Source organism: Urocitellus parryii, chromosome 6 (assembly GCF_045843805.1).
Source record: "Urocitellus parryii isolate mUroPar1 chromosome 6, mUroPar1.hap1, whole genome shotgun sequence".
Classification (NCBI taxonomy): Eukaryota; Metazoa; Chordata; class Mammalia; order Rodentia; family Sciuridae; genus Urocitellus; species Urocitellus parryii.
In genome coordinates, this window is record NC_135536.1 from 81,776,987 (window position 1) to 81,804,533 (window position 27,547).

The 27,547-nt window shown below is 39.5% G+C and overlaps 1 protein-coding gene across 1 annotated transcript in view; it reads right to left on the reverse strand.

Moving 5' to 3' along the window:
* The window catches only part of Ryr3 (ryanodine receptor 3), a 364,780-nt gene that overhangs the window by 254,745 nt on the left and 82,488 nt on the right, over nt 1–27,547 (reverse strand). The window contains exons 10-14 of the mRNA XM_026390365.2: nt 27,349–27,505; nt 15,053–15,226; nt 11,441–11,562; nt 2,381–2,549; nt 902–1,037 (exon numbers count right to left, since the gene is read on the reverse strand). Of these exons, the coding sequence (XP_026246150.2) occupies nt 902–1,037; nt 2,381–2,549; nt 11,441–11,562; nt 15,053–15,226; nt 27,349–27,505 (758 nt within the window). The remainder of the gene's footprint in view (nt 1–901; nt 1,038–2,380; nt 2,550–11,440; nt 11,563–15,052; nt 15,227–27,348; nt 27,506–27,547) is intronic.

A 27,547-nucleotide genomic window follows, 5' to 3' on the forward strand; every position in this document is an offset into this window, starting at 1 on the left:
AAAAGGGATTCTATTCCTTGGCACCCAGAACCTCTTAAATGGTAGCCATTACTGTTATAATAACTACCAAGTTTGAGCAGTATCATTACAAAAGACTAGAGTTTTTGGAGACCTTACAAGTCACACAGTATATGGTAAGAGTCCTATTAACCTGATCCCCAATATGGAGAACAAGTCCAGATTCATGTCTCTGTTCTCCTTGGGCCCACTGGACTTTCTAGGAACTTCTCTAGTGGGACACACACACCTCAGAACAAAGCCCCAAGAAATGTTGCTTTGATACAGCATTTGAGTCATTACTGGTGGCCACTTTCTCACACAGGCTGATGCTGTCCTCTGAATGGCTGCTGGGCTGGGCCTTTGGGATAGACACTGTTATTCCAGGCAGCAGAACATCACCTCACATCCAGGATGTGATGTGAAAGGGGGTGCTAGAATATTTTTACTTCTTGCCTGTTTTCATTCCATCAAAGTGAAACAACAGATATAACCAATGGGAACCGTGACTGACTACCAAGTGGACAAATGAAAGGAGACAGAATTTAAGAGAATAACAATTCTCAAGCTATAGATATTATCTTTGCAAAAATTTAAAACTAGAAGATCTGTTCTGGTCCTGTTTCCTTATGCTAAACATAAGGAACAGAGGTTTGGAGAATTTGACTGTCAAGGGTTTCATAGGTAGTTTTGGCAAAACTGATCAACTTCTGCTTCCACTTGCTGCTGACTTCCAGCTCCGAGTTTGGAAAGTACAATAAGCTACTATTTAATAACAGTTCAGTTAAAAATCAAATGGTTAACAAAAGATTCCCAAGGAGGAGGCTGGAAAACAGGTTGAGTGCTCCTATGGAGGCCTCAGGTACCCTAAGTCTCCCCAGGATGGAGCATCATGTGTACTCACCTAGCAACTTGTACAGGAGGTTCAGAATTTCCTTCCAGGCCATACCACTCTCCTCTCTGGCAATCCCAGCAAAGTGTGCCACACTATTGTAGATATTTAAGCGATCAATGCAGTTTAACACAAGGGCCAACATTCCCTGCGAAGGAGAGTTGAGGAAAAGGAAAATGTTCCTGATGAAGAAAGCAGGATCCCTTTCTCTTTTCCCTCCCACACCATTCACCTTTTAGAGTAGACAGTGGAAAGATGCAAGGAGACTTTCATGGTAGCAGTTTTGTTTTTCCATCTTAAAACAAATATGCATTTTGATGTCTCAGAGACCTAAATAGCATCCATTTCAGGAATGAGTCAGCAACCTCCTCTGATGGGTTTGCCCCCACGTGCTGTGTTTAACTCAATCCAGGGACATATTGAGAAAGAGGGAGTGGAGAATGAGTCTCACAAAAGCTTGCTTTCCGTCTGGTTTGAAGTGATTCTGACTCACCCAGAAATAGTTCTGGATATAGTACCTATTTTTCTCTTAAATAAGTTCCAGAAATTCCATTCAGATGTACAAGACAACTATGCTTGCTTCCTCTTTCCACCTCCACCCCCCAAAAGGTGGGATTTAGAGACAATAAAACCAAAAAAAGAATTTTCAGCTATTTTTCCATCCAATGTGCAATACTATGCCACCAAGTAAAACCATCTGTGCCTAGCTGTTCTTAAATAGTAGGAGGGAGATGTTAAGTGCAATCTCAATAGCTTATAAAGCATACAAAATCTGCACCCTCCTCAGCCCAAGTCTGCTTTGGCCAGAAGACCTACTAGGGATGGCTCCACATGCTATACCACTAATTTTGGCAGTGCCCAAAGGACAATCCCTGCCCCCATTGCATGGAAAGCTAAACATGATGCATCAGATCATGGACGTCCAAATTCGGAGGTTTGTGAATTGAGTAAGGTCATACACAGCTAGCAATGGGGCCAAAATGAGAGTGTTTAGGTTTTATAAACCTTCAGCCTGTGATTCTAAATCTAGGAGCCACCCCAGTGACTCAGATGCTCAAGTTCCAACATCAAACCTTGCATCATCTGTATCTTTCAAACCAGTTTTAAAAAGACACTCTAGATGTGCTAGAATCTAGGCATTTGCATTTTTCAAACAGGTTTCCTAGGTAATTCTGATGTCTCTAAAATTTGGGAATCACAGCCAAAGCCATGCTATAAGCTTAGATTTACTGAAAATGGTTTTTGGATACACATGCGGCACTGAAGCTTTAAAACCTAACTAGTTTGAAGGTGCCAATCACTGCTAATGTAAGTGGGGGTGCTGCTGGGGAAGGTCAGCTCCCAGTAAAGCCTTTTCTTCCTAGCTTCTGCATCTGCTTCTTGTTCTCCAGCTTGTTTGTAAACTTGTTCATGCACAAGCTAGATTATGGTCATAGGGATATTTTGCTCTGGATGCAAAGAGAATCTCACTTTTAATTTTTTTAAACTCACCTCTTCCTTAAAAAGATTCTGTCTGTTTTTGAGGGAGCGAAGTTTGTTCTGCTTATCTTCATGCCGCATCTCCTCCTCTGGGGGCTGGAAGTAGGCTATCAAGTCCTGTAGGGTCTGAAGGACCTCTTCTATCGGCAGGGTGACCGGGGCAGCTGTGCGATTGTTTCCACTAAAAATCATAAGATGACAGACTCACACACCACTCTCCAGTGGGGCCCTGACAAGCATCCACCTGGTCCTGGCTGTGAATGGCTTCACAGTGGGCACAGTTAACCACTTCTTGGGGGCAAGCTCTGTGCCAACAGCTACAAAATGAGGTTGGTCAACCCATAGAGCAATAGAAGAGAATATGTGAATTCAATTTTAAAGTTATTTCATAACAAAGAGAAATGATTCCTTTTCACATTCATTTTTCTCCAATTTATAACTTATCCTATTAAAATTGCTGCAATATTTCAGTATTTAGCTTCAAACAGGCCTTTCCAAAATGTGTGACAATGATTTTATGTAATCTAAATGATGAATTTCAACTGCAGTTATTAAGGTAGTGACTTCTACATGTAGCAGATGTCTCCCTTCCAGTTACCCTGGGTGTCTGTCACACTTTTTTCCTCTTTAAACTAAAATGCTTAAATAATAAACTTAGTAACCCACAGTTATTTTAATCCCTGACACCTTCTTCTTGGAATAGGTTAAACAGGCTTCACTGGGTCTCACCATTCATCTACATCTTTGTTTTCCTTCTTTCCTCATCTACCTCTTTCTGTGTCTTTGTTTCCTGAAATGTCTGCATGAGTTTTTGTCTTTATATTTCTATGTGTGAGCATGCACATGGCTTCTGCCTTCATTCCATCTGTGGAACGTCTCTCTTTCCCAGTGTCCCCCATTTCTTAGGATCTTTCCTGTCTGTGTTAATGTCTGCTTCTGTTTCTATGTCCCATCACCTCACTTTCTCTACCAACTCTCTGTTGTGTTGCTTCTATCTTCCATGGTTCGCGATCTCTTTTTAACTTTCCAAACATTTCTACAGTTAAATCCTTTCACAGATGTGGAGAGAAACCACAAACCTCTAGAGATACCAAAGTGAGCCTTCATTGCCGCTTCTCCTTGTGGAGTACTCCCATGAACCTCTCTGAAGGCAAAGACTAAGAGAAGAGGAAAGAAAAAAATGGAGCCATCCCCTGTGGAATTGCATCATCAAGTCCCATGTGATTGAGAATTGGCTGAGTATGCAAATAACATTGGGGCTCCTCCTTGTTCCATTTCTAAGGAGTTCTACTTTACATTCACAGTGCATTTAGTCACTCAAATACTGTTACATATTAACCTGGACACATGCTAAGAAAAGGTCGTCTCTAAGCCTAAAGCCAAGACTCAACAAACTAAAAATGCACAGGAGGTAAGGTGATAATTATTCCTACTTAGTATAAAAAAAATGCCATGTGTCTTACATGGGTGTGGATCACCAGTGGGATATAAGCTCATTGGAGTCAGGGAGGTATTTTCTTCCCATCAATGTGTAGCCAACTCCTCATAGGACCTGGCATGGGGTAAGTCCTTAGTTAAGTGATTGCAGATGGCTGCCTGGGATATCACTGGACACAGAATTAATGGGGAAAAGAGTGCAACAAGGACAAAGACTGAGGCTAGGGAACACAAATCCAGTATGACTTTTCACTTCCAGATTCAGTGAAGGAATGAATTCATTTTCCTAAGGATTTTAGAAAAAAGTCTTAAGGGCTAGACTTTTTCTTTCCCTTTCTTTTTCTTCTCTCTTCTCTCTTCCTTCTTACTGTTTTTGATTATGTAGGGAAACATAAAAAAGAAGTTTATATATGTATTTTTCTCTTTTTTTCTTCTAATTGATTTAATAAACAGCTGGACACGTTGGCACACACGTGTAATGGGACTGAGGCAGGAGGATCTCAGCCTGGGCTACTGAGAACCCTGTCTCAAAATAAGTAAATAGATAAATAAAATAAATGGGTTAGGTTTATTTATTTTGTAAATAAATAAATAGATAAATAAATAAATAAATGAATAAATGTAGCTTAGTGGTATAGCATTCCTCAAAATAAAAGGGCTGGAGATGTAGCTCAGAGGAAGAATATTCCTGGGTACAATTCCTAGCACCACCAAAACAAAACTATTAATTGCATGAATCAATTATAAACTGTATTACTGGGCCTATAATATGTGAAGATATAATATATATGGCAATATTATCATAGAGGAGGAGGGAGAAATAAAATAATATTTGAGCAGAGTTGCTTTATTTTCTTAATATTAATTTAAAGTAGATATTTGAGACATTGTGGTCTCTAAAGAAAACACTAAAAGAATAAATAGGAAACTCAACCAAATAATTAAAATAGTTTACTAGAAAATATCTATTTGACTCAAAAATAAGGTGGTAAAGGGGGAACAGAAGAGCAAAAAGAACGCGAGATTTAAAAAACAAACAACAAAAAAAAGCAAAATGTAGACATAAACCCAAGTATCTGATTAAATATAAATGGATTAAACACATCAATAAAAGAGAAAGATTATCAGACTACATTTGAAAAATAATGCAATCTATGTTGTCTACAAGAAACACACTTTAGATTCAGACTCAAGCTGAAAGTACAAGAATTGAAGATGATCTATCATGCCTGCAGTTGCTACTATTCATGTGTAAGACATCTAGAATGATTCTACAAAAACAGGCAAAAATGTTCACAGGAAAAAAAAGACAGTTCATAATTATGAGTCAATTTACCAGGAGGATATACCTATTATAAACATAAATATCTAACAACACAAAAAAGAAGTATATAGCAAAAACTTACAGAATTGAGGGAGAAGACAAAATGTAACAATAATAGTTATAAAGGTCCATACCCCCTTGTCAATCAGATAATGTAATACAATACACCATATCAACAGGGGATAAAAACACACTATCATCTTGATAGGCAAAGAAAACGCATTTGATGAAATCTAATACCCATTCAAGGTACAGAAACGTTGAACCAACTAGCAACAGAAGGGAACTTCCTCAACCTGATAAAGGTCATCTATAAAATAAAACTATAGGGACAACATCATACTTCCCCCTAAGATCAGAAACAAGACAGGGGTATCTGCTCACAACATTTTTATTCCGCATTGTAGTGGACATTCTTGCCATTATAATCATGTAAGAAATAAAAGGCATCTTTTCTGGAAAGGATAAGACTTTTATTCACCGATGACACAATACTGTATGTAGAAAATTCTAAAGAAACTACATAACCGCCACCCCCCAAACTCCAAAACAAAATAACAAGACAATGAAGAACTCCCACCAAAACTAAAAAAAAGAATTTCCATTAGGTAAAAGTGTATTAGTATTTTTAAATACTCAGTTTCTATGTAGCAGTATTTCTGTACACCAGCAATGTACAATCCAAAATCAAATTTAAAATATAATTTTACTTGTAGTATAGCACCAACAAAACTCAAATACATAGGAATAAGTTTTACAAAGTAAACTTAAGACTTATATACTGAAAACTACAATGTCTGAGAGGAATTAAAGAATAAACAAATGGAGAGACATTCCATGTTTGTGGATCATAAGACTAAACATTACTAAAACAAGTCTTCTTGAAACTATTCTGTCAATTGAATGCAATATCTATCAACATCTCAGCATGCCATTTTTATCTCTTCAGAAATTGGCAATTTCACCCTAAAAATGTACATGGGAAATCAAAATACTCAGAAAAGCAAAAGCAGTGTTGAAAAGAACAAAATTAGAGAACTCTGCGTGACTTCAATACTTAGTATATAGTTATATTAATCAAGAGTGCTGTTTTTGAATACTGAGAGGCACATAGATCAATGGTCATTTAATTTTTGGCAAAGGTGCTGAGGCAATTCAGTCAGGAAAGGTAGTGTTTTCAGAAAATTATGCAGAGAAAAATCTGATAGCCATGTGACCCCCATATGAAAAGATTAATTTAAACCCTTACCTCACAACCTACACAAAAATTGGTTGAAAATAGATCACTGACCTAAATGTAAGAGTTAAAATCATAAAACTTTTAAAAGAACACAATGGAGAAGATTCTGATGACTTTGGGTTAGGGAGAGTTCTTAGATATGACATCAGCGGTATAATCCATAAGCAATTATGATGTTAAACTTATCAAAATGTAAAACATTTTCAACAACACTTCAATATCACCATCAAGAAAATGAGAAGGAAAACCACACACTAGGAGAAAATATTTGCAAATCAAATCTGGTAAAGAATTTGTAACCAGAAGATACAAAGAATTCACAAATCTCAAGTAGAGGGCAAAAGATCTGATTTCAAAGAAACAAAACAATCCCACTTTATCAAAGAAGAAACCTGAATGGTCAATAAGCTCATGAATTGATAGTTAATATTATTGTTCATTCTGGAAATGCAAATAAAAACCATGACACACTACTTCCTACCCACTATAATGGATATAATCAAAAAGGTCACAATAGTTGGGTTCGATGGCTCACGCCTACATTCCCAGAGGCTTAGGAGTCTGAGCAGGAGGATCACAAGTTCAAAGCCAGCCTCAGCAAAAAAGCAAGGCACTAAGCAACTCAGTGAGACCCTGTCTCTAACACACACACACACACACACACACACACACACACACACACACACCAGTAAATGTGGGCAAGGATGTGGAGAAACTGGAATCTCACACATTTTCTGAGGGGGCTGTAAAATGATATATCTACTCTGGAAAGTTGTTTTAGTTTCTTAAAATGTTAAACACATTGAATGTCTATTGAGGGATAAACGAATAAACAAGACATGGTATTTATACACAATGGAGTATTCTTTGACCTTAAAAAGGGATTAAATTTTGATACATTATACAACATGGACAAATACTGTCCTTGAGGTACTTAGAATGGTAAAATTCGAAGAGTCAGAAAGTAGAACAGAAGTCTCCATAGTCTGGTGTGGTGACACATGCCCCTAATCTTAGCGGCTCAAGAAGCTGAGGCAGGAGGATTGCAAGTTCAAAGCCAGCCTCAGCAACTTAACAAGATCCTAAGCTATTTAGCAAGACCCTGTTGAAAAAAAAAAAAAAAAGGGCTGAGGATGTACCTAAGTGGGAAAGCACCCCTGGTACCAAAATAAAGAACCAACCAAAGAGTTTCCATAGGCAGTGGGAGAGGACAATTGGGAGTTATTTCCAAAAACGCAAAGACTGATGATAAAAATTCTGGAGATGGATAGTGGTAATGGTTACACAGTGACGAATGTACTTAAAGTCAGTGAACTGTACACTTAAAAAGTGATTTTAAAATAGTAAATTTTACATTATATACATTCTGCCACAAAAAAGGATACAAAAAATTTTGCATATCACTTAGCAATTCTACTCCCAGGTATTTACTCAAGAGAAATTAAAGGATACATCCAAAAACTTTTAGATTAACATCTATGAAAACATTCCTCATAGTAACCTAAAATGGAAACAACCAACTGTGCAACAACTGACAAAGTGTGATATGAATCTATCCATCTCTCTCTGCACACTCACAGTTGTTCACACACACACAAAAATATTCCTCAGAAATAAAGGGACAAAATGACATGGATAAACTGTAAAAAACATAATTCTAAGTGAAAAAGAAAGATCCTGAAGACTTTTTTAAAAAAATTATTTATCAATTTAATGCTTTGAGAAAAAGAAAAAAAAGCCAATTAGTGGTTTCCTGGGGATGGGGATGATAACTAGAATAATGTGCAATGGTCTTAAGAGATGTTTTTTAGGGTGATAGAAATGTTCTAAACCTGAATAATGTTGATGGTTGTAAGCTCTGTAAACATCAAATCTCACTGAATTAAAAGCTAAATGAATTTTACGATATATAAATCAACCTCAATAAACTTTATCAAATAAAGTTGTTTAAACATTTTTTCCCCATTGTCAGGTATGTAACTCCCACTGATTTAAAGAAATTTTATTAGAATATAATCCACATATGATACAGCCCATCTATGGAAAGGCCACAAGGCCTAATGATTTTTAGTGTATTCACAGTAATGTTGTCCTTACCAGTTTTCCTACTTTTGTATAAGCCCTCCAAAATACCACCCACATGCATTAGCAATCACAGTCTCCCCTCACAAAGACTCTAGCCCAGATTAACAATTGACTACTTCTTTGTCTTTATAGGTCTGCCTACGCTAGATGTTCCATATAGGTGAAATTACATATTATGTGGTCCTTTGTGAGTGTTCCTCTCAGCACAGTGTTTTCAAGGTTCATTCATACTGTAGTATGTATCAGTAGTTCAAGAATTTGACCATAAAAAGGAATTTTATGGCCAAAATATTTTTCATATTACATATATGGCACATTTCATTTATCCATTCATTAGCTCATGAATATTTGGGATGTTTATACTTTGGGGCTATTATGAAAAGGGATGCTATGAGCATTTGTGTACAGGTGCATGGGTGGACATACGCTTTCATTTCTCTTGTGCATAGACCTAGAAGTTGAATTGATGGGTCACATGGTAACCCTCATGGTCAACCTTTTGAGAAATCTCCAGACTATTTACCAGAGTAGCTACAACATTTTACAATTCCCACCACCAGTGTATGAGGGTTCCAATTTCCCCACACTCTCTTCCACACTTCATTAACTTTTCTGGATTATAGACATCCTAGTAGGTGTAAAGGGGTATCTCTCTGTGGTTTGGATTGGCATTTTCCTGATAGCTAACGTTGCTGAGCATATTTTAATGTGCTTATTGACCAATTGTGTATTTTCTTTGGACAAATGTCTATTCAAGCCCTTTGCCCATTTTTAGTTAGTTATTTTGTCTATTTTTTTCCTTTTGTTGCTTTTGCTCTTGATATTATATTTGAGAAACCATTGCCTAATCTATGAAAATTTATGTTTATATCTTCATCTACCAATATTTATGTAGTTTTCAATCTCACATTAAATTCGATCCATTTTGAATTAATTTTTGAATATATGTGAGGCAGGGGCCGCTGAAATTTATAAAAGATTTAAGGGAAGCGTTTGAACAAATTGGAGGTCAGATAAATAACACCACCCTATGTAGATGGTGATGATTTTGGTGCTAGTTGGGCCACACGAATAACTTATATTTGTTTGCAGCTATCTTTTTCTGCCTGTATTAAGCCACTTATTTTTAGATCCTTTTTTGAAGGAGGTATGTAGGTTCTGGAAGTAATGAGACATAGAAAAGAGAATATATTTTCCTCAGGGTCACAGGAAACTGGTGCCAGAGCCAAGAGTAAACAAAAGATTGACTTTCAGTTCTCAGTCCCATCATTTAGTAGAAATACTTCTATTATCACTCTTTCTTCAATTTATAGTAACAGAATCTCTGAGTTATACTGGGTACACAGCCAGACAGCCAGACATATATTTCTCAGCCTCCCTGAAACTAGGCTTGGCTGTGTGACTAAGATTTAGCCAAGGTAATGCTAGATAAATTCTCTACTTCTGAATCATATCCTTTAAAAGCCTATCAGTCATTCACTCATCTTTTTTCTTTTTGCAGGAAAGATTTCAGACAAGGTGGTGTTCACTATTTTTGACTGTGTGGGTGAAGAAAATATGCAAGGACAGTGGTTCTAACTGTGGCTGAATGTTAGAATCACCTAGGGAGCTTCAATAAACTACTGGAATTTGGATCTCACCTCCAGAGATTCTGATGGAATTGGATGGAGACACAGCCTAGACATCAGAATGTTAAAAAGCTATCTGGATGAACCCAACATGAAGATGAGGTTAAGATCTCTACTCTGGGGCAGTAGTTTCAACTTTAGCATGCATCATCAACCCCTGGAGGACCATAAAAATATGATTTGCTATATCTTATTTTCAGGGTATCTGATTCAATAGGTTCTGAGGTCAAATCTGAGAATTTGCATTTTTAAACAAGCTTGTAGGGTTGTTGTTGTTGTGCTGGTCCAGGCACATACTTTTAAGAACCTGTAGGAGATACCAAAGCAGCAAGATAGAAGGAACCTGAACCCTCAAAGCTGAGCTGCTTATTTTTCCTAAACCACCTCTACTCTATAATTATTTAAAAGAGAAGCTGGGCATGGTGGTGCACACCTGTATAATTCTAGCGACTTGGGAGGCTAAGGCAGGATGATTGCAAGTTCAAATCCAATCTCAGCAACTTATATTGACCTTGACTCAATATAAAAAATAAAAAGGACTGGGGATGTTGCTTCATTGTGAAGTACCTCTAGGTTCAATATTGGTACCAAAAGAGAGAGAGGGAGGGAGGAAGGAATTTATTCTGCATTACATCAGCAGCTCAGCCTATGCCCTTACTACAGTAATTTGGTCTGTAGTTTCAACTACAAAAAAAAAAAAAAAAAGAAAGAAAATATATTTAAGAAGTTCTTTTTCATGCCAATTCACACATGTAATTTACAACCTCTTGGCTTCAGAGATATTTTCCTACAACAGAAGAATAGTTGGAAACACTGCACTGTTTGCAGCACAATTGGTTTCTTACAGAAGTTGGTGAGAATTGAGTTCCCTTTTGGCAGCACCATTTAGGCTGAAGGCATTGCCATCCAGGCAGCCAGTTCAGACGCTTCTCTCATTTAAGCCCCAGCCGTATTTGGGCAACCTAGGATTTTCACTGCAGATCTACTTTGGTCCAAACCATAGCAACAATTTGAGTGATGTAGAGACCCTTTCTAAATAGCACAAAGGAGCAGATTGATTTCTATTCTCTCCTTCCTTCTGTACACATGAATACAAAAGGGATGTAAAGCTCTCCAGCTCTTTTCCCTTAATGTTCCTTCAAACACGTTCTCTATTCATTCCATTAATCTGAATAACGAATGGGACTGGGTGTTTGTTGGGCAAAGAGTAAAGCTGGCTAAAGGTCACCTGCCTACATGAAAAATAAATTTCAGCCCTAAGCTCTCTAGTAAGACTCTTTGTTGGTGTTGAGCTATTTCCTGGAAACACTCCTAGTGGGTGGGTGGGGTTGGAAGAGAAAGGGCAGGAGCCGACATACCTAACGAACTGGCTGAATAAGGCCGTCGTGTTCCGGATGATCCTCGCAGCCTGGGACTCCTCACGTTGGCATCTCTGCAGTGTTAGTCCGTCATCCATGTGGCCTTCCTGATGGAGGATGACCTATTCACAGGGCAAGGGAAACAAGCCTCAGTTACGCATTACTCCAAGCTGGGCAGTCAACATTTTCTGCAGAGTTTCCTTTTTATTCCTTCCCCCAACCAAGTTCCCCTGGGTTCATTTTGAAAACGGGACATTAACAAAGTTATTTCACCCACATGCCCCATTACTGACATGTGAATCATTCCCGAGACGTGGGGCTTTGATGAAAATGAAATTTTATGTGCCACCAAGGTATGAGTTACAATAAAGTCCTTGGGCCTACATGGCCAATTTTAAAGGGTGAAAACATACTTTATAGTACATTTTTCTCTTAAAATGAACAGAGAACTTTACCCTTGAAAAACGGGAAAACTCACTCTGTTCAGGGCTTTTTCCTCCAGAGATAAGTTGGGGAAGAACAAAGATAATTTAAAATAAACCGTCTCCTGGGGTCAGATTTGGATTTCTCTACTGAAGGACAGTTACACTGGGTTAGTTAATTATAGAATTGAGGAAATCAGTTCAAGATGGTAGCCGGGTTCTCATGGAGACTAGAGAGGGGATTGCAAAGCATGGGCTCTGATATCAGGCAACCTTACTTCTAGTCCTGCTATGCTACTTGCCAGCTGTTTAACTTTGGGCAAGTTACTTATACTGCAAATGGACTTGTTCTAGAGGATTGTTTGGAGATTTAGATGACTTTCATGTAAATCATTTGGCATGGTTCCTATAACATGATAGATGCTCAAGAAATGCTTGTTAAAAGAGGTAATATATTATGGATATCTGGTTATATAGAAGCTAAGTTTACTTATTGATCACCAAGGAAATAACACAGCTTTTTGAGTGGATATAGCACCATTTTGGTGAGGGGGTAACTCTTTCCATAAAAATGATCTAGCATGTGCAGATGTTAAGTAGGATGGTTCTATCCTGATTCAATTCCTGGACAGAGTCTCCTCTGGTTGAAAGTGGAGAGAGACCATTTGTGGGTCCTCAAAATCAGTCTTTGTGTCATTATGATTTAAATGTGAGGCTCCCAAAAATATATGTAGGAGTTTTGGTCTCTGTCATTTTTAACATAAGGAACAACTTATTTTTCTTTCCATGAGAAAATCTTTTTATTATTTTGAAGGCATGTCCTACTATAATCAAGTCACATAAGAAATGGAATACAGAGTCATACAAGTTTCTATTCATTTTTTTAAAAAAAGGCTTTTCATTCCATCTACATATTGCAGCTTAAGCCTTAGCACTAGACACAACCCCCTGTTAGGAAATATTGTCAGAACATCCCAGAAACTGGTGAACAATATCACATTTAGATCTAACAATATAATGCCACCATATTTACTTTGGCCTCGGTCCCAGATTTCTGGTCCCAAAAGACCAAAATTCTTACGTTTTGCTTGTTCAGCTAACACATTTTAACTGGCCAGCCAAACCAGAAAGTAATGAGAACTGGGAGAAATGGAGAGATTAGAATGTTGGTATTTTGTCCCCTATTGATCTCAGCAGCCTGGTTCACAAGTTCCTTTTCCTCATGGAGAAATCCCACACCCAGAGGTAGAGAGAAGTCAAAGGTGGGAAAGTGAAAGGGGTGTTTCCCTTAAAGTTAGCTACCATTTGTTTGCTCTTTCATTTTGTTTGTTCTCTTTAGCTTTTCTAGGCTCCTGGGTTGTCCATTTTATATAATTCTTAAGACAGATTTGGATATCCTCTGCATTTTTAGAGGGGAAACTTAACCTGTTCCTTAGGAAATGAAGCAGTGCATTCCTGTCAAGGGCCAAGTAATAGGACAACATGTGGAGGCTCTCCCAATTTCTTTCTGCATGTTCTGCAGCAAGTCAAATCTACGGGCAGGGACAGGCACAATAAATCAACCATGCAACTTGGGATCTCTCCATTTGGATAGTCCTTGGAGATTTCCCCTCCTACCCAGAATCATAAGATCCATACAGTCCACTCTTTAAATATTGTCATTGCTTTAGGAAGTTTGAAAAACTATAAAGGCAGTAAACAACATTGTATTCTATAGAGGATTCAGATAGATGTCAGACCCCACCCCATTCTCTACCAGCCTATTTTCAGTTTGCCCTTATTCTCAGGGTTTAGTTCTCACTCCTGGGGTGTGGATCCTCTGGGATTCAGTTGAATGCCTACTCGGTTTTTCAGGACCATTCTAACTTGGGATACCCTGAGCCCCAACTTCCATCTCCCTAGTACTGCCATACCATCAACTTCTCTGCTTTGCTGTTCCCCTTGGCATCTACAGCCTCTGTTTGCTCTCTTGGCTTCATACTCCATTTGTGGTAAACTTAAGATAATTTCAGGCTCATGTTTCTCTAGTGCTCCCTATTCTGAAATGTTGGCTCTGCAGTTTCAGAGCTCTGGTTGACCCTTCGTCTAATCTGTCCTTCCAGGGCACTAGAGCTAACACGAGACCTCCCATTCCCTATTCTACAAATCAGCAAATATACAGAGCAGAAAAGATGAAGGTAGATTCACCTTGGTGCATTCTGTGTGATCATTAGTGCTCATGTCTTTGGTATAGAAACAAATTGCTTTGTATTTTACCTAGCCTTTGTAGTTGTTTTTAGAAGATTGAGAGCATACAAGAGAGTCTGTGCAACCTGTTATTTATTCTATATTCTGTCTCTTCTTAATTTTCCCTTTTCTGGATATTTACCTGGTATGTTTTGATTTATACAAGGGTGAAATATCACCTTATGGGTTATTAACAACATCCTTTTGTATTATAACCATCATTCTGGAAACTTCTGACATTACCATATTAGGATGATAGACCCAAACTGTAGTAATATACAGTGCCTCCTAGAATTTTGGAACTCCTTGATCATCCAAACTCATCTTTTGAAAGGGTTTCCGTGCAAAAAGCATCACTCCTTTGGCATTCATTCTCTGGTTCCTAATAACAAAAACACTACTATAACAATTGACTTTCTGGTAAAAGATTCTGCATGTATTTTAGCTGGTTTCCAACTGCGGAGGGTTGATGGGTCACCCAAATCTGGATACACCTCTAGGTATAACATCATTCCACAACAACTCTGCCTTCTTCTTGTAGGTTCCTATGGGCTTGTCATTACGCACTCTGCACTTGTTCCGTAAACTATTTAATCTCCGTATTAGGAAAATTGCATAATAACTCCATTATCCACTTAAATGAAGGAAGCAATGATGTGGATAATCCCCAAAGAGCAAAACTACTAAAAAGTCATTTAGATGAGGTTTTAGAGTAAGTTAAACATATCCTACCCCTCCTCACAGATTTTCCATGTAATGAACTTATTTTTTAGTTGAATATGGATTTAAAGTAACCAAGACTGATGTACTATAGGAACTGTGTATAACTGATCAAGGAATCACCCTTTAGAATAGTCATAAATGAAGCACAATTATGTCCACCTGATCCTCAGAGTAACTTCTAGTGCCCAGTTGCTCCCAATTCAGTGCCAAATAATTGTAGACTGGTTTTCTGACCCTTCACCTTTCTTTTCAGAGGTCCCAGGCGGGATGTTTTGGCATCTTGTGCTTTGTAGGTGACCCACAGACCGCTGGCTATGTGCTGGACAAAGCAGACGGAATCCCCATACTTGATTTCTGGAACTCCCATGCCTTCCATATCTCGCTTGTGACTGGAATCCAATTTCTCCTTGATTTCCTATTCATACAAAAAAAAAAAAAAAGAAAGAAAAAATTAAAAAAGAAAAAAACCCCGCTAACACAGGCTTGATTAAATAGAAACTCAATATATAAAACTAATTACTTACGCAGAATTTTTAAGCCAAAAAGCGATTTCCAAAATAATTATGACATGCCTGTCTAAGTCAGGATCTCAGAAAGGCTTGCTTCCCTTACCTGTTGTTAATTGTACATCAATGGATTTCATGTTTTGGAGACTTCAGTGATTGTTTAAATTCGTGGAAAAGGAGGCTCTTGGTGGGTTCCCTCTTCTGATTTTACATAATCTTCCATTATATTTTCCACTTTCCTCATGCTGATTTAGGTAACTTAATGAGTAACCCTTTTCTGGCCAATTAACATTGTTTAGCAATTGATATCTTCCATAAGTTTAATGGTTATCTTACAAAACTACCTTGCCTCAGGGAATTTATTTGTTCATATTATATATTTTTCTAAAGAAAAAAAAATCAACAGAGAAAGAAGACTCTTTGGGCAGGCAGGGGGTACTACTGTGCCTTAACTTAACAGTAATTTGCACATTAGTGTCCCTAGGGTTATATCATGGTTTGGGACTTAAATGTCCCCCAGAGGCCAAGTGTTGAAGGCTTGGTTGCTAGTCTGTGGCTCTGTGGGGAGATGGGGGCGGCCTAGTGGAAGGAACTTGGGTCACTGGGGAAGAGCCTCTTCTTTGCTCTCTTTATGCTTCCTGATGATCATGAGGTCATCAGCTTTGTCCATCATGCATTCCCTGCCCTGATATTCTGCCTCAACGTAGGCCCAAAAGCAACAGGGCCAGCTGACCATAAACTGAATCCTCCGAATCCTCTGAAACTGTGAACCAAAATAAATCTTTCCTCCTTTAAGTCAGTTTTTCTCAGTTATTCACTATCAGTGATGAAAAATTAACACAGGGCTGCCACAGTTGTGCTTTTTTGTGTGTAGTCAGTGGGTTTCATTCTTCAATTCCTGCTAGTTCATTCCAGTATGAAAAAGGGAGTTGTTGCATTTTAGGTAACCACTTGGTGGCAACCTGAAGTGCCTATCACAAGAGCATGTCATGAAGGAGTTCCCTGGTGCACAGTAACTTTCCCCTTCTTCATCAGTCAGGGCCTCTGTGGCTCTGTTCTGAATGACTCTATTCTATTTCCCTTTCTTTTCTACATCTTGCGTTAAATTGCTCATTTGTAAAAGCTATTAACTAGGCATCATGTTGAATTTTTTATAGAAAAAAAATGCAGCTTGCTGTTCCCTTTGCAATGACATTCCACTCTTAATGACAGAACAATAGCAGCAAATGTATTAAGCCCTTCCCTTGCTCAGTGCACTCTTCTAAGTTCTATACACGTACAGGCATTAACTCTTACTAATAAGGACTCTGATGTGGCTACAAATATTGTCCCCGTTCTACAGATGAGAAGTTAACCTAAGTCTCTCTAGGACTAATGCTGGGATTTAGAGCAAGAGTCAAGTGTCAGAGTTTGTACTTTTCCACACTGCTCTCAACTTCTACTCACTCTTCAAAACCCTGCTCAGATGTCATCTTCTCTATGAAAACAGAAGAGTTACTCTCTTCTGCTGTATTCCCCAGAAATAGCCTCATTCCTCTACTGAGCACTTAGCACATCATAATGTCAATGTGTTTGTTTATATAACACTTTCTTTTTGTCAGGCTATGAAAGAATCAGGACAATTAATTTTGTTTTCTTAATACAGAGAACTCAATACCTATCAGTACTTAACAAACAGAGAGGATGGATATATATATATATATATATATATATATATATATATATATGCACATGTATAGTTTTTTTTTCTTCTACATGTATTTATTTTGCACTTCAGTGCATTTCTTTTCCTTCAGGCCTTCAGGAAAGTAAAATTCATTGTTTCATACACATTTACAGTACCATTTTGAGCAGCATTAATATTTTATATCAGAATTCTTTATTTTAAATATGTGTGCTGAAACATTGCCTGGATTGTTAAATATGATTTCTTATTTCTCAAAATGAACACATACAGAGGACAGAGCTCCAATTTTTATAACAAACTTATCAATGAGAAAATAGAAGTTGTAAGTTAGGACTTCCTTTGTGCACAATTGGTCAAGAATGCATTTATTCTACCAAACAATGGATACCCGATTTTTGTCTCACAAATACCCACAGCTCTATAGACATCCAAGCCAGTGATAGGACCTATAAGATGCCAACATTATTATGCCTAGCCTGGTTTTCCAATTATAGCCAATGCAGTGAAGTAAAAATAACACACACTATGACTGTTTAAAAATAATTACATTGCTATCACTCTCTGATAGTTTGTGAATATGCATTGTTTTAACCAGGAACTATCAACTATCAACTTCACTTATCTTCTCACTTTTTTTTTTTTTTTTACTTACTTAAGTATGGTTTTTTCAAAAGAAAATAAGTACCAAGATCTTTTTTTCCAGGATAAGTAAAATAAAGGGGTCATTTTTCTCTATAGAACACAGTGTCCCTCTGTATCTTTGCTTTTACAAAACATCATCTCCCAAAGTTCTATAGTAGCCACTACAATGGTCACTTCTAACTTAAATAGCTAACAACAAAAACCAAAACATAAGAACATCAACACTAAAAACAACTCAGCCTGTCCTACACAACAACAATGATGAATCAGCAAGGGAACATAAAAGGTCAGTGATAGAGAAGCCTGATCTGGTTGACAGCAGGTTGATGATTTCCTTCTGACTGGAGCATAAACCAGGGTTTCTCTCAGATTTTATGTCGGTATGGCTCCAGGTGTAGTTGCACTAGTGCTAGAAATGGGACCTTCCTAAAGAATACAGCTAAACCTATCACTTCCTTTCAACAACTTCCAAGTTCTTATGGAACATGATTCTCACTTCCAAAGTTCTTACTAGAACATAGTGGTGATGACAATACTATTTTGCAGAGCTGGGGATCAAACCCATGGCTTCATGCATTCTTGGTAAGCACTACACCATTGAGCTACATCCCCAATCTTGAGCATTTACCCAAGTGTTCCAAATGTTTCTTTTCTTTGCACATTTATTGACATTGCTGGTTGGCCTCCAATCTCATCTGCACATCTATACATCTGTAAAATTTTCTGTGTATCTTTAAAACTTTTCTGACTAGGGAGAGCCAGCTCTTCCTGGGGCAACCCGATTCATAGAGACAGCAAAGGGCTTAGATGCATATCTTTGATGTGAAAACTAAACAAGCCACAGCCAGACCTCTACCTGGCCCACACACCTTAGGAGACCCTATTGCTCTGCCTTCAGCATCCCAAGGTCAGGTACCAGGTAGTGGATAGGGACCACCTCTACGGCTTAGGGGCCTCTGCAATTATTCCAACTAGCATATCCTAAACCATTGACCCATCTTGCCCTGCTCATTGGAATCCAAAGGCAACAACCTAGGCTGTCTCCTTGCGCCTCTTGATCTGTGTTGACCTGTCTTTCCACTTAGCTCCATGTAGAGTAGCCTCATGTTGCTAGGGCCTATGAGAACAACAAGGTTTCTTTCCTGGAGCCTCTTCTGTCTTCTGTGCCAGGATGTGATTGACAATTGCATTAAAAAAAACAAAACAAACAAACAAAAAAAAACAGGATCACATCCCATCCATCATACATTTCTGTCTCCAAAACTGAAGGACACCTTGGCATCTCTTGATGTCATGGTCTTGTAGACCCTGCAGGTACTACATTTCCTGGGGTCAGCCAACTCCTAAAGAGAGTGACAGATTCACCTGAGAGTATACATCTCACAGGAAAACCAATTGGGCCTGTTCCCTCCAGGCCACCATCCCCAGGCCCTAACCACCACGTGGCTAGGTCCAAGACAACTGTTCTCCCCTGTGCTCCACAGCTTGCTGAAATTATTCAACTCATTAACCCTGCCTAGCCCACTTCTTTCCATGGGAACCACAGAAAGATTCTTTCTCACTTTCCCCTTGTTCCCTCTGCCTTCTGACTGATCTTGGTACTTCCCTGCATGGCCCTGTGTGGTATGGCATGTCCTTTTGGGAACTGTGACAAATTATTTCTTTAATACCAACCATCTCCTAAACTATGTGTTTTGTCATTCCTGAGTCTTTATAAAGTCACATATTAAAGTGAGTGTGAAACCTTTGCTGGTCCATCAGCTGTCCCCTCCCATATCGAAAACTCAGAGTGCAGCACTAGTATTTATCTTTGCATTTCACTCAGCGCTCTGTTTGAATTAGGTTGCAAATCAGTTTTTGTTGTTGTTTTATTGTTCTGCAGGCATTTGATTTGTGTATCTGTTTATCTCCATCAGCTTCGCCTATATTAGGGGATGAGCTGACTCTGGGAAGGAATAGGCTACTTGGCCTAATATGTGTTGAAGGGCAATGATCATTATGCTCTGCCTCTATTGACAACTCATTAAGGAAATGCTCAATAGTACATCGTAACTGTCATGTTTGCATTTAGCTTAGATGATCAAGTTGCTACTCTTCCGACTGGCTTAGGACTGCTTGAAGGACAGAGAGGGGAGTCAGGCCTAGTATTTACTCGATGCCTAATTTGAGCCAGGTATTGTGCTAAGTCCTGTATGACGGCACAGTCTCACATGCATTTACCAAGGACCCACAAAGCAATATGTACTATATACATTTTCTCTAAATCTTTCAATGGCCCTGATGTTTTTATTACTCTGTTTTATAGATGATAAAACAGGTATGTAGAGTTTCAGCAAATTTAACTCCACATGGTTAGCAAAAACCGGAATAGAATACAAAACCAGATATGATTCCAAAGTCCATTTGTCATTTTAATAGATTTGAAATAGTTACTACCATTAACACAATTAAGTAATTAACTGTATTAATGTTTTAATTGTTTATAGCTATTAGAAAGAAAAAGTTAAAGATACATAGTATTACCTTGTGAAGAAAGTGAATGGGTTCATTCAAGCTTGTTAGATTGATGAGTCAATAATTAGAATAAGGTGATAAGGTTTGTATTCAAAGTACAAAATGAAACAAAGGGAAGGGATGGGGAATGGGAATAGGAAAGACAGTAGAATGAATCAGACATAACATTCCTGTGTTCATATATGAATACACGACCAGTGTAGAACAATTTTGCTAGGGAACATAGGAATGGTCTTATATATCTAATGTGAGCTCAGATAGGAGAGAGGATAAAAAGGTCTATTCTGCTTTTCATTACTATAATAAAGGGTATCTGAAGCTGGGTAACTTTATAAAGAAAACGTTTATTTAGCTCCCAGTTTTGGGAGTTCAAGGGCCCACATCTACTGATGTCCTTCTTGCTGGCAGAGTCCTAAGGTGATGGTGCAGGGCATCATTTGGCAAGGGACAGGGACTTGTGTGTGTTTGTTTTCATCTCTTGCTCTTCTTAAGAAGCCATAAGGATTTAATCATGGGGAATCCACTTCCATGACCTTATTTAATCCCAAAGGCCCCTCTTTGAACACCACAGTAAAAACGTATTTCCACCTTTTTAATACCTCACAATGGGGATTAAATTTTAACACATGTGCCCTTGAGGGATACACTCAAATTATAGCCAAGCCATAGCAGAATAGGAAATTTGGAAGGGGAAGCAGTCAAGTTAGATGAGCACAATGTGGCAAAGAGAACAGTTAAACCAAGAAGGACTCAAATAGAAGCTCTATTAGGCTGCTTCTCAGACTCACAAAGTTCACACTCTTTCTGTGGGAAAAGACGACTTTAGACAAACGTCGTATCTTCTAAGAGACCAAGAGAATGTTACAAGAGCAAAAGCTCTTCCTAGTCCTACAGTAAAAAGCAAATGACAACATCATCACAGCCCCAGTAAGCCACCTGCTGAGCTCTGTTGAAGGCAGCATTTTGCTTCTCTCCCCACAAAATCATTGTTGAGAATACCTTTTGGAAAAAAACTAAGGTAGTTCATGGAAAGCCTTTGAGACACCAGGGTTGCAGCTTGGAAGAGCCATTTCAGCATCACTGTGAAGGATGGACTGGCAAGAAACATGGCCAGAGACGGTTGAGTTTTAAGTTATGGCAACACTACATAGGATGATGACCGGAAGATCCTAGTTCATGCTTATTCATTAGAGTGAACACAATTAAACCACCTGAGTCCACAGAGGTCAAGAAACTATCTTTCCAGCACGGACTATAAGCATCCAAAAATGTTTCAGAGGAAAAGAAGGAAAGATGGGGCCCATTCACTATTGCCAGGTTGAACCTTCAACAAAGTCCCAGTTAGCCCACTCTTTCCTAGGTGTCTCTGGAGAAACCTTGAGGAATCACCAATGGGTTCCTTTGTACACCAATGTAGTCCCCTTCTGAATATCTCATCAAAAATTTGAAATCTTATTTTTGCCTTACACACACACACACACACACACACACACACACACACACACACACACTATTAGGAGCCTGGTAGGTTCTGGGACTGCTGCAAAGCTTCTTCTGTTGGGGGAAAGATGCGTGGGGCCTTCTGCTGTTGACAACCTGCTGCAGGTTCACCATTAGGCTAGGCACATTTTCTGAGCAGAGGCCACGCCACCTTGCTGGGCTCTTCTTTCCATATTTCTCACTTAATCCCCGTACCACCACCTCCAAGTGGGCAACACAACACCCATCTAATGGATAGGGAAAGAGCTTCACAAGTCATTTTCCTCATCTCACTTAATCCTCACCAAAATCCTTCAAGGCACACTTCTTTATCCTTATTTTTACAAAAAGGGACTTTAAGACTGAAAAACAAATTGCAGGCTCCCTGGTTCAAATCCAGGTTTCTTCCACTTCACAGCCCTTGGTTTTCCTTGATTGCTTCTCCATTCAGTTTGCTTAGAACAACAGACTAAAGAAAGCACACCAATTTGCATTTTAAAAATCCTTCCTAAAAATGGGAGTTCATAACCCTTTTGAATCAAACTGTGAAATATATCAAAATAGATGTAATGTTTTGAACTACCAACAATAAAAAAAAAAAAAATCCTTCCTAGGTTTGATTTAAAGCAAAAGGGCAGTAACTGGTGTTGGGCCTAGACGTTCGGATCTGGGTCCCCGTTTCCTTCTCTCCCCTCCTCAGCTGATGATCCCTGTGGGAAACAGGCAGAACAAGCAAGGATGGCCCCCAACACAGCTCTACTCCCGCAGCACTGTATGCACACGCTGATGCACCAGGAGCCAGCTGCCTCCTCTGGGGCTGCTACAGGCAGCTGAGGTTGGAGGGCACGTGAAAGGCAGGTAGAAGCGTCACGCCTGGCCAAGAACACAGTGCTGAGCACACAGCAGAGATTTGATAAATGCCTCCCAAATTCAATTTAATGTTTTTGCCATCAAGGAAAAATTTCCTCCAAGTGGAAACAGTGACATCTCTACGCTCTTATGCAATGCAATGGGTAAAATTTGAGATTCCATCTCAGTCGTTTCCAGACTTACGGCATGGTCATTTGAAGCGGCCTTTTAAAGCACTTTTAGAGTGGCTATAAAATAAATGGCTTCATGTAATCAGGCCTGCTTTAACATTATTAATTCACCCTTCCATGAAAGGAATTTGCTGTTGTAAACTGCCATTGAGACATGACATCTAAATAGCATTGCCATGCCAGAGTAAATATTAAATCACATTACCTGACAATCCTTAGGGAACGGCCTTGCAATGTCAAGAGCATGCAAAAATGACATGAAATCAAATTCATAGAAATTTGACTCGGATGTTCAAAACAAAATGAATCTTTCTCATTGAACATGTCCAGCGATCAGACTTCTACAGCAAAATGATTACACAACGATGACAGAACATTTCCACAAATATGACGGAGGTGAAGGTGGAATGGATTCCACTCTGTGCTGCAGTGTGTGGTCAGATTTAGGCATTCCTTCAGTTAGCAATTTTCAAACTTGCCACAGGTGCACATTGTGTAAGGTGCTGGCGTGCGTGCGCACACACACATGCAAGAATGGAGAGTCTGTAAGGTCCTTGTCAGGCAGAGCATCAGGCTGAGGAACAACGGCTATAACAGAAGCACGAACAGTATCTTCCTATGGACATATGACACTTGTCTGGAAGCATGAGAAGAGAGAAGGAACTCTCTAGTGGTGGTGTGTGGAGCATTCTAGAGGCAAGTGGTAGGCAGAAATCACACGTTCAGTTACTGATAAATATTTAGTATGCTGGAGCTCAATACAATAACCCGGAGCAAGTGGGAAGAGACAGTGGTAGGGCAGGCAGAGGTCAGATATGAACGGATCTTTTAAGACAGACTACTGATGAAGTACAAACAGATTAAGAATTGTGTTCCAGGTCTGACAGAAGCACATGAAGTCAAGGTCAGAGTTAGGCAACTAGGAAGCCATGCTGTGTCTCATCCAGTATCACTTTAAGAGTAAGGTTGTGGTGCCACACTGTAGATCATCCCAGACCTCCCTCTGACCAGCATCATCCTGCTGAAGGGAGGGCAGGAGGATCTTGACCTAGATCACTTTCTGCCTGTTATAGCAGAAAATATATATATCCACACACATGATTGTATGTGTAGGTGAATATATATGTGTGATGTATATTATGTATGTATATATGTGCGATATGTGTGCATTTTTATACATATATATATATACACCCCCCCATACACACACCCCAAGCCAGACTGGTGTCTGGATGTGGTCACCTTGCAGCAAGGCTCATTCACACCCCCATCTTATTTGGCACACACAAGATTCCCAGGGGTACCTACTACCTTGTCAGGGCTGCTTGCTAAGAATGTTACTGAGCACTGGCAGCTGTTCCATGGCCCCCAAATTAGTAGTCAAAGCTGTCATAGGCTAATGCAACCCGGCAGGGTGGGAAGCTCACTGTTACCAAAAGTCTCATGGCTCAGGTGACACAGTGCCTTTCTAAAACGCATGACTGAACCCAAATACTGCTCTTTCTGGGGATCTCTTTTTCTGTATACCGTATCCTTTAGCCTACAGAGAGAATAAGATCAACGTCCCACTTCCTTCCCAATTCCACCCACATAGGACACAGCTTACTGTCTCAACCTCTTACTCCCACTGAGTGGCCCGATTCCTGCACCACCACCCAGATCCTGGTGTGTCATCTCAGACTGCTTTCTGTTGTCTATTTTGTCATCTAACAACTGTAACAGTCAGAAGATGGCAAGACGACTCAATGCTTTTGCATTATGGAAAAACAGTCTCCAACTCCTGTCCTTGGTTAGCTGGGATCCTCACTACTATGTGGGGGCAGAGTAGTGTTCTCTCAAGATCTCCTGCAACCAGTGAGGCAGGAATTTCCTTACTAAAGGCCTGGAGAAATCAGGTACCTCCCCCACAGCAATGTGGATAATGTATGGCAGAGTTGTGTGAGCCCCACATGTTTTTTTTTTTTCTTTTTTGTGTATAACTTTACAGTCTAAGATGCCAAATATTCCTTCCATATGACATCCCAAGGAAGCCCCAATTTCCTGTGGGAACACAGCCATATGTGCCCTGTTTGGAGCCTAGGTAATTTTACTTTCGATTCCTTTCAAATGGAAATGAGGGTAACTGGGCTGAGCACTACTGTACTGAGAGTTATTGAGAACTTCTAACAAAGTGACTTCAGTGAAATGTGGGCACACTGCCAAGTGCACAGGACAATGTGACCCATGGGTGACTTTTACCTCCAGCTCTACTATGCTGGTTGCCTCCATGGTACATGAGGACTTTCCAGCTATCAGCTGCTTGCCTCCAGATGCATGGAAATGGAGGGACTTGGGAGATAAGCAATGGGCCTTTTAGTGATCAATGCATTCAGAGGCCAGAAGTGGTGCCAGGTGGAAGGAGTGTTAGGAGGATCCTGTGGTCCTCTGAGTTTTTCTGGCTTTCCCCAGAGACTATGGCACAGTGCTGAGCCATGCTCTATAAGGCTAAGCCAAGAAATGAATGGATCCTGCCAGCTGCTTGGGAGGCTGCCTGACTCCTCAGCTACAAGAGAGATGGTAAAGACCCTGCAGTCATCCAGTACATCTAGAGTGGGGTGGGGAACCAGGGATGGAGTGCTCCGGTAAAGAAAGGCCAAGCTGGTGTCCTCACATAGGCACCTACTTGGTCATCAGCCATAATGAGTCATTTCTCCTTTTCCACCTCCTTCCAGCTACTCTCACCTCCATTCCACACCCCAGTTGCCTCTTAGGGGAGGATGAGATTCTGCCGGACTCTGGGCTTAAACTTTTCTGTGGCTTTTTTTTTTTTTTAATAAGCTATACTACATTAAACAACTTCCTGGAGCCCAAAATGTTGACTAAGTAGATATGAATTTGAATTTAAAATCCTACTTATGCTGGGAATCAAAAAAAGTATTGATTAAAATGTGAAGGAGATATGCTCAAAAAATCATAATGAATTTAAGTAGTCCATAGGCCATTGGAAGAGGAGTAGATGGAAAGTGACATCAGAGGCGAGTTTAGGAAAATATGGGCAGGAGGTTCACATTCTTCAATGTTTTAAAAATAGGTATAGGAAAAGTCTTATTCTAATGTAGGACAATTTGGAGGGGGAAAAAACATATGCTACAGAATTTCTCTGCTTAAAAGAACCAGAGAACAATAAAGGTGGGGGAAAGGGATCAGTGCTCCTGCTTCAAAGAAGGGCAGTTCTGAAAGACCGGTCTCTTCTCACACATCAGGAAACAGCAGTACCCCACAGAACATTCAGCCGTCAGTTTCACCCCAAGCCTGCCTGCATGAACAGAATCATCAATAACCCTTCCCTGAAATCATGTTGAGAACAGAAATCAAATCTATTCTGGAAAAGAGCAAAGAAGAATGAAATTACAGACAAAATTCCCAAAGGAGACTTTGAGGGTTCCTCTCAGAAACACAGACTTTCTGATAACTGTGCACACATCTATACAGAGCCCTTCTTATGCTTGGATAGTCTTTCCTGAACAATCATCAAGTGGCAGAACATCCAACTGTCCATCAGAAGTTAGTGCAGCATGCAGTTCTGACTACCCAACTATATCCAACCCTGAGTTATACAGAATCAAAACCTGGCTGAGCTTTAAAGTGAGAGGTTTGGGGGAAAAAGAAAACACAGGTGTTTATATACACATCAAACGGCAAAGCTGTTTGCTTTCGATTGACCTCACTAGCATAGGATCCATTCTTATTGAAGGTTGAGGATGAGTAGGATGAAGTTAAGAGATTTGGGAGTGGAGGTTGCGGTGAGAAAGGATGGAGAAGGTATTAGAACTTTGTACAATACAACCACAAGACCATGTCACATCCAGAATTATGTCTTTGAATCATTCCAATTTCTCTGAAATAAATTGCATGACTTAAGTAAAGGTAGTAATGTAGTTCTTTTTTTTTTTTTTTTTTTTTGGGTCCTGGGTATTGAACCTTGGGATGGGGGGGCTTAACCATTGAGCCACATCCTCAGCCGTTTTTATCTTTTATATTGAGACAGGTCTCACTAAGTTGCTTAGGGCCTCATTAAATTGCCAAGGCTCACATTGTTCACTGTTTTAAACATACATGTAGGAAAAGTCTAATTCTAGTGTAGGGCAATTTGGGGAAGAAAAACATGCCAAAGAATTTCTCTGCTTAAAAGGACTAGAGAACAATAAAAATGGGAGGAATAGACTCAGTGTTCCTGTTTCAAAGAAGGGCAGTGCTCTTCCTGAGAACTTGCAATCCTCCTGCCTCAGCCTTCTGAGCTGGGATTGCAGTTGTGAGTCGCCATGCTTGGCAAGTAAATGTTCTGACACTCATGCCTCCATTTCTTTAGGGGAGTGAGACATATAACATAGAATTTATTAAAGCCAACATAGACTGCAGTATACAGCATTGGTATTTCCCATTAGACCCTGAGAAACAACGTCTGTTCCTGTGATCCTTATGTTCTCTGGGGCTCTTACTCAAGACTTCATCCTTCACTCAAAGGCACATATTCCTCCAAAAACTCAATTCACAACAGAAGAAAGTGATTAGTATAGTTCTGATTTCCAATTTTACTTTGCTTCATCTTACTTCCTTATCAGGCAGAGTTTTACCTGGAGGTTTCTGATCATTCATTTAGAGAAGGGTCAAAATCTACTTCACAACTTACCTTTGATGCCCGGAAGGAGAAGGCTGTGGACTTGGTGTCCGACTTTCCCCGGTCTTGCAACAGAAGGCCCTGGTCCTCCGTCAAAGCCAGGTAGTGCCCTGTGGTGAGATGCCGGAGTCGGAAAGCCTGGCCCCATCGGATATTACTGCCACTCCAGCTGGGAGGAGGAAGCAGATACAAAAATAAGTCTTTGTCAGTA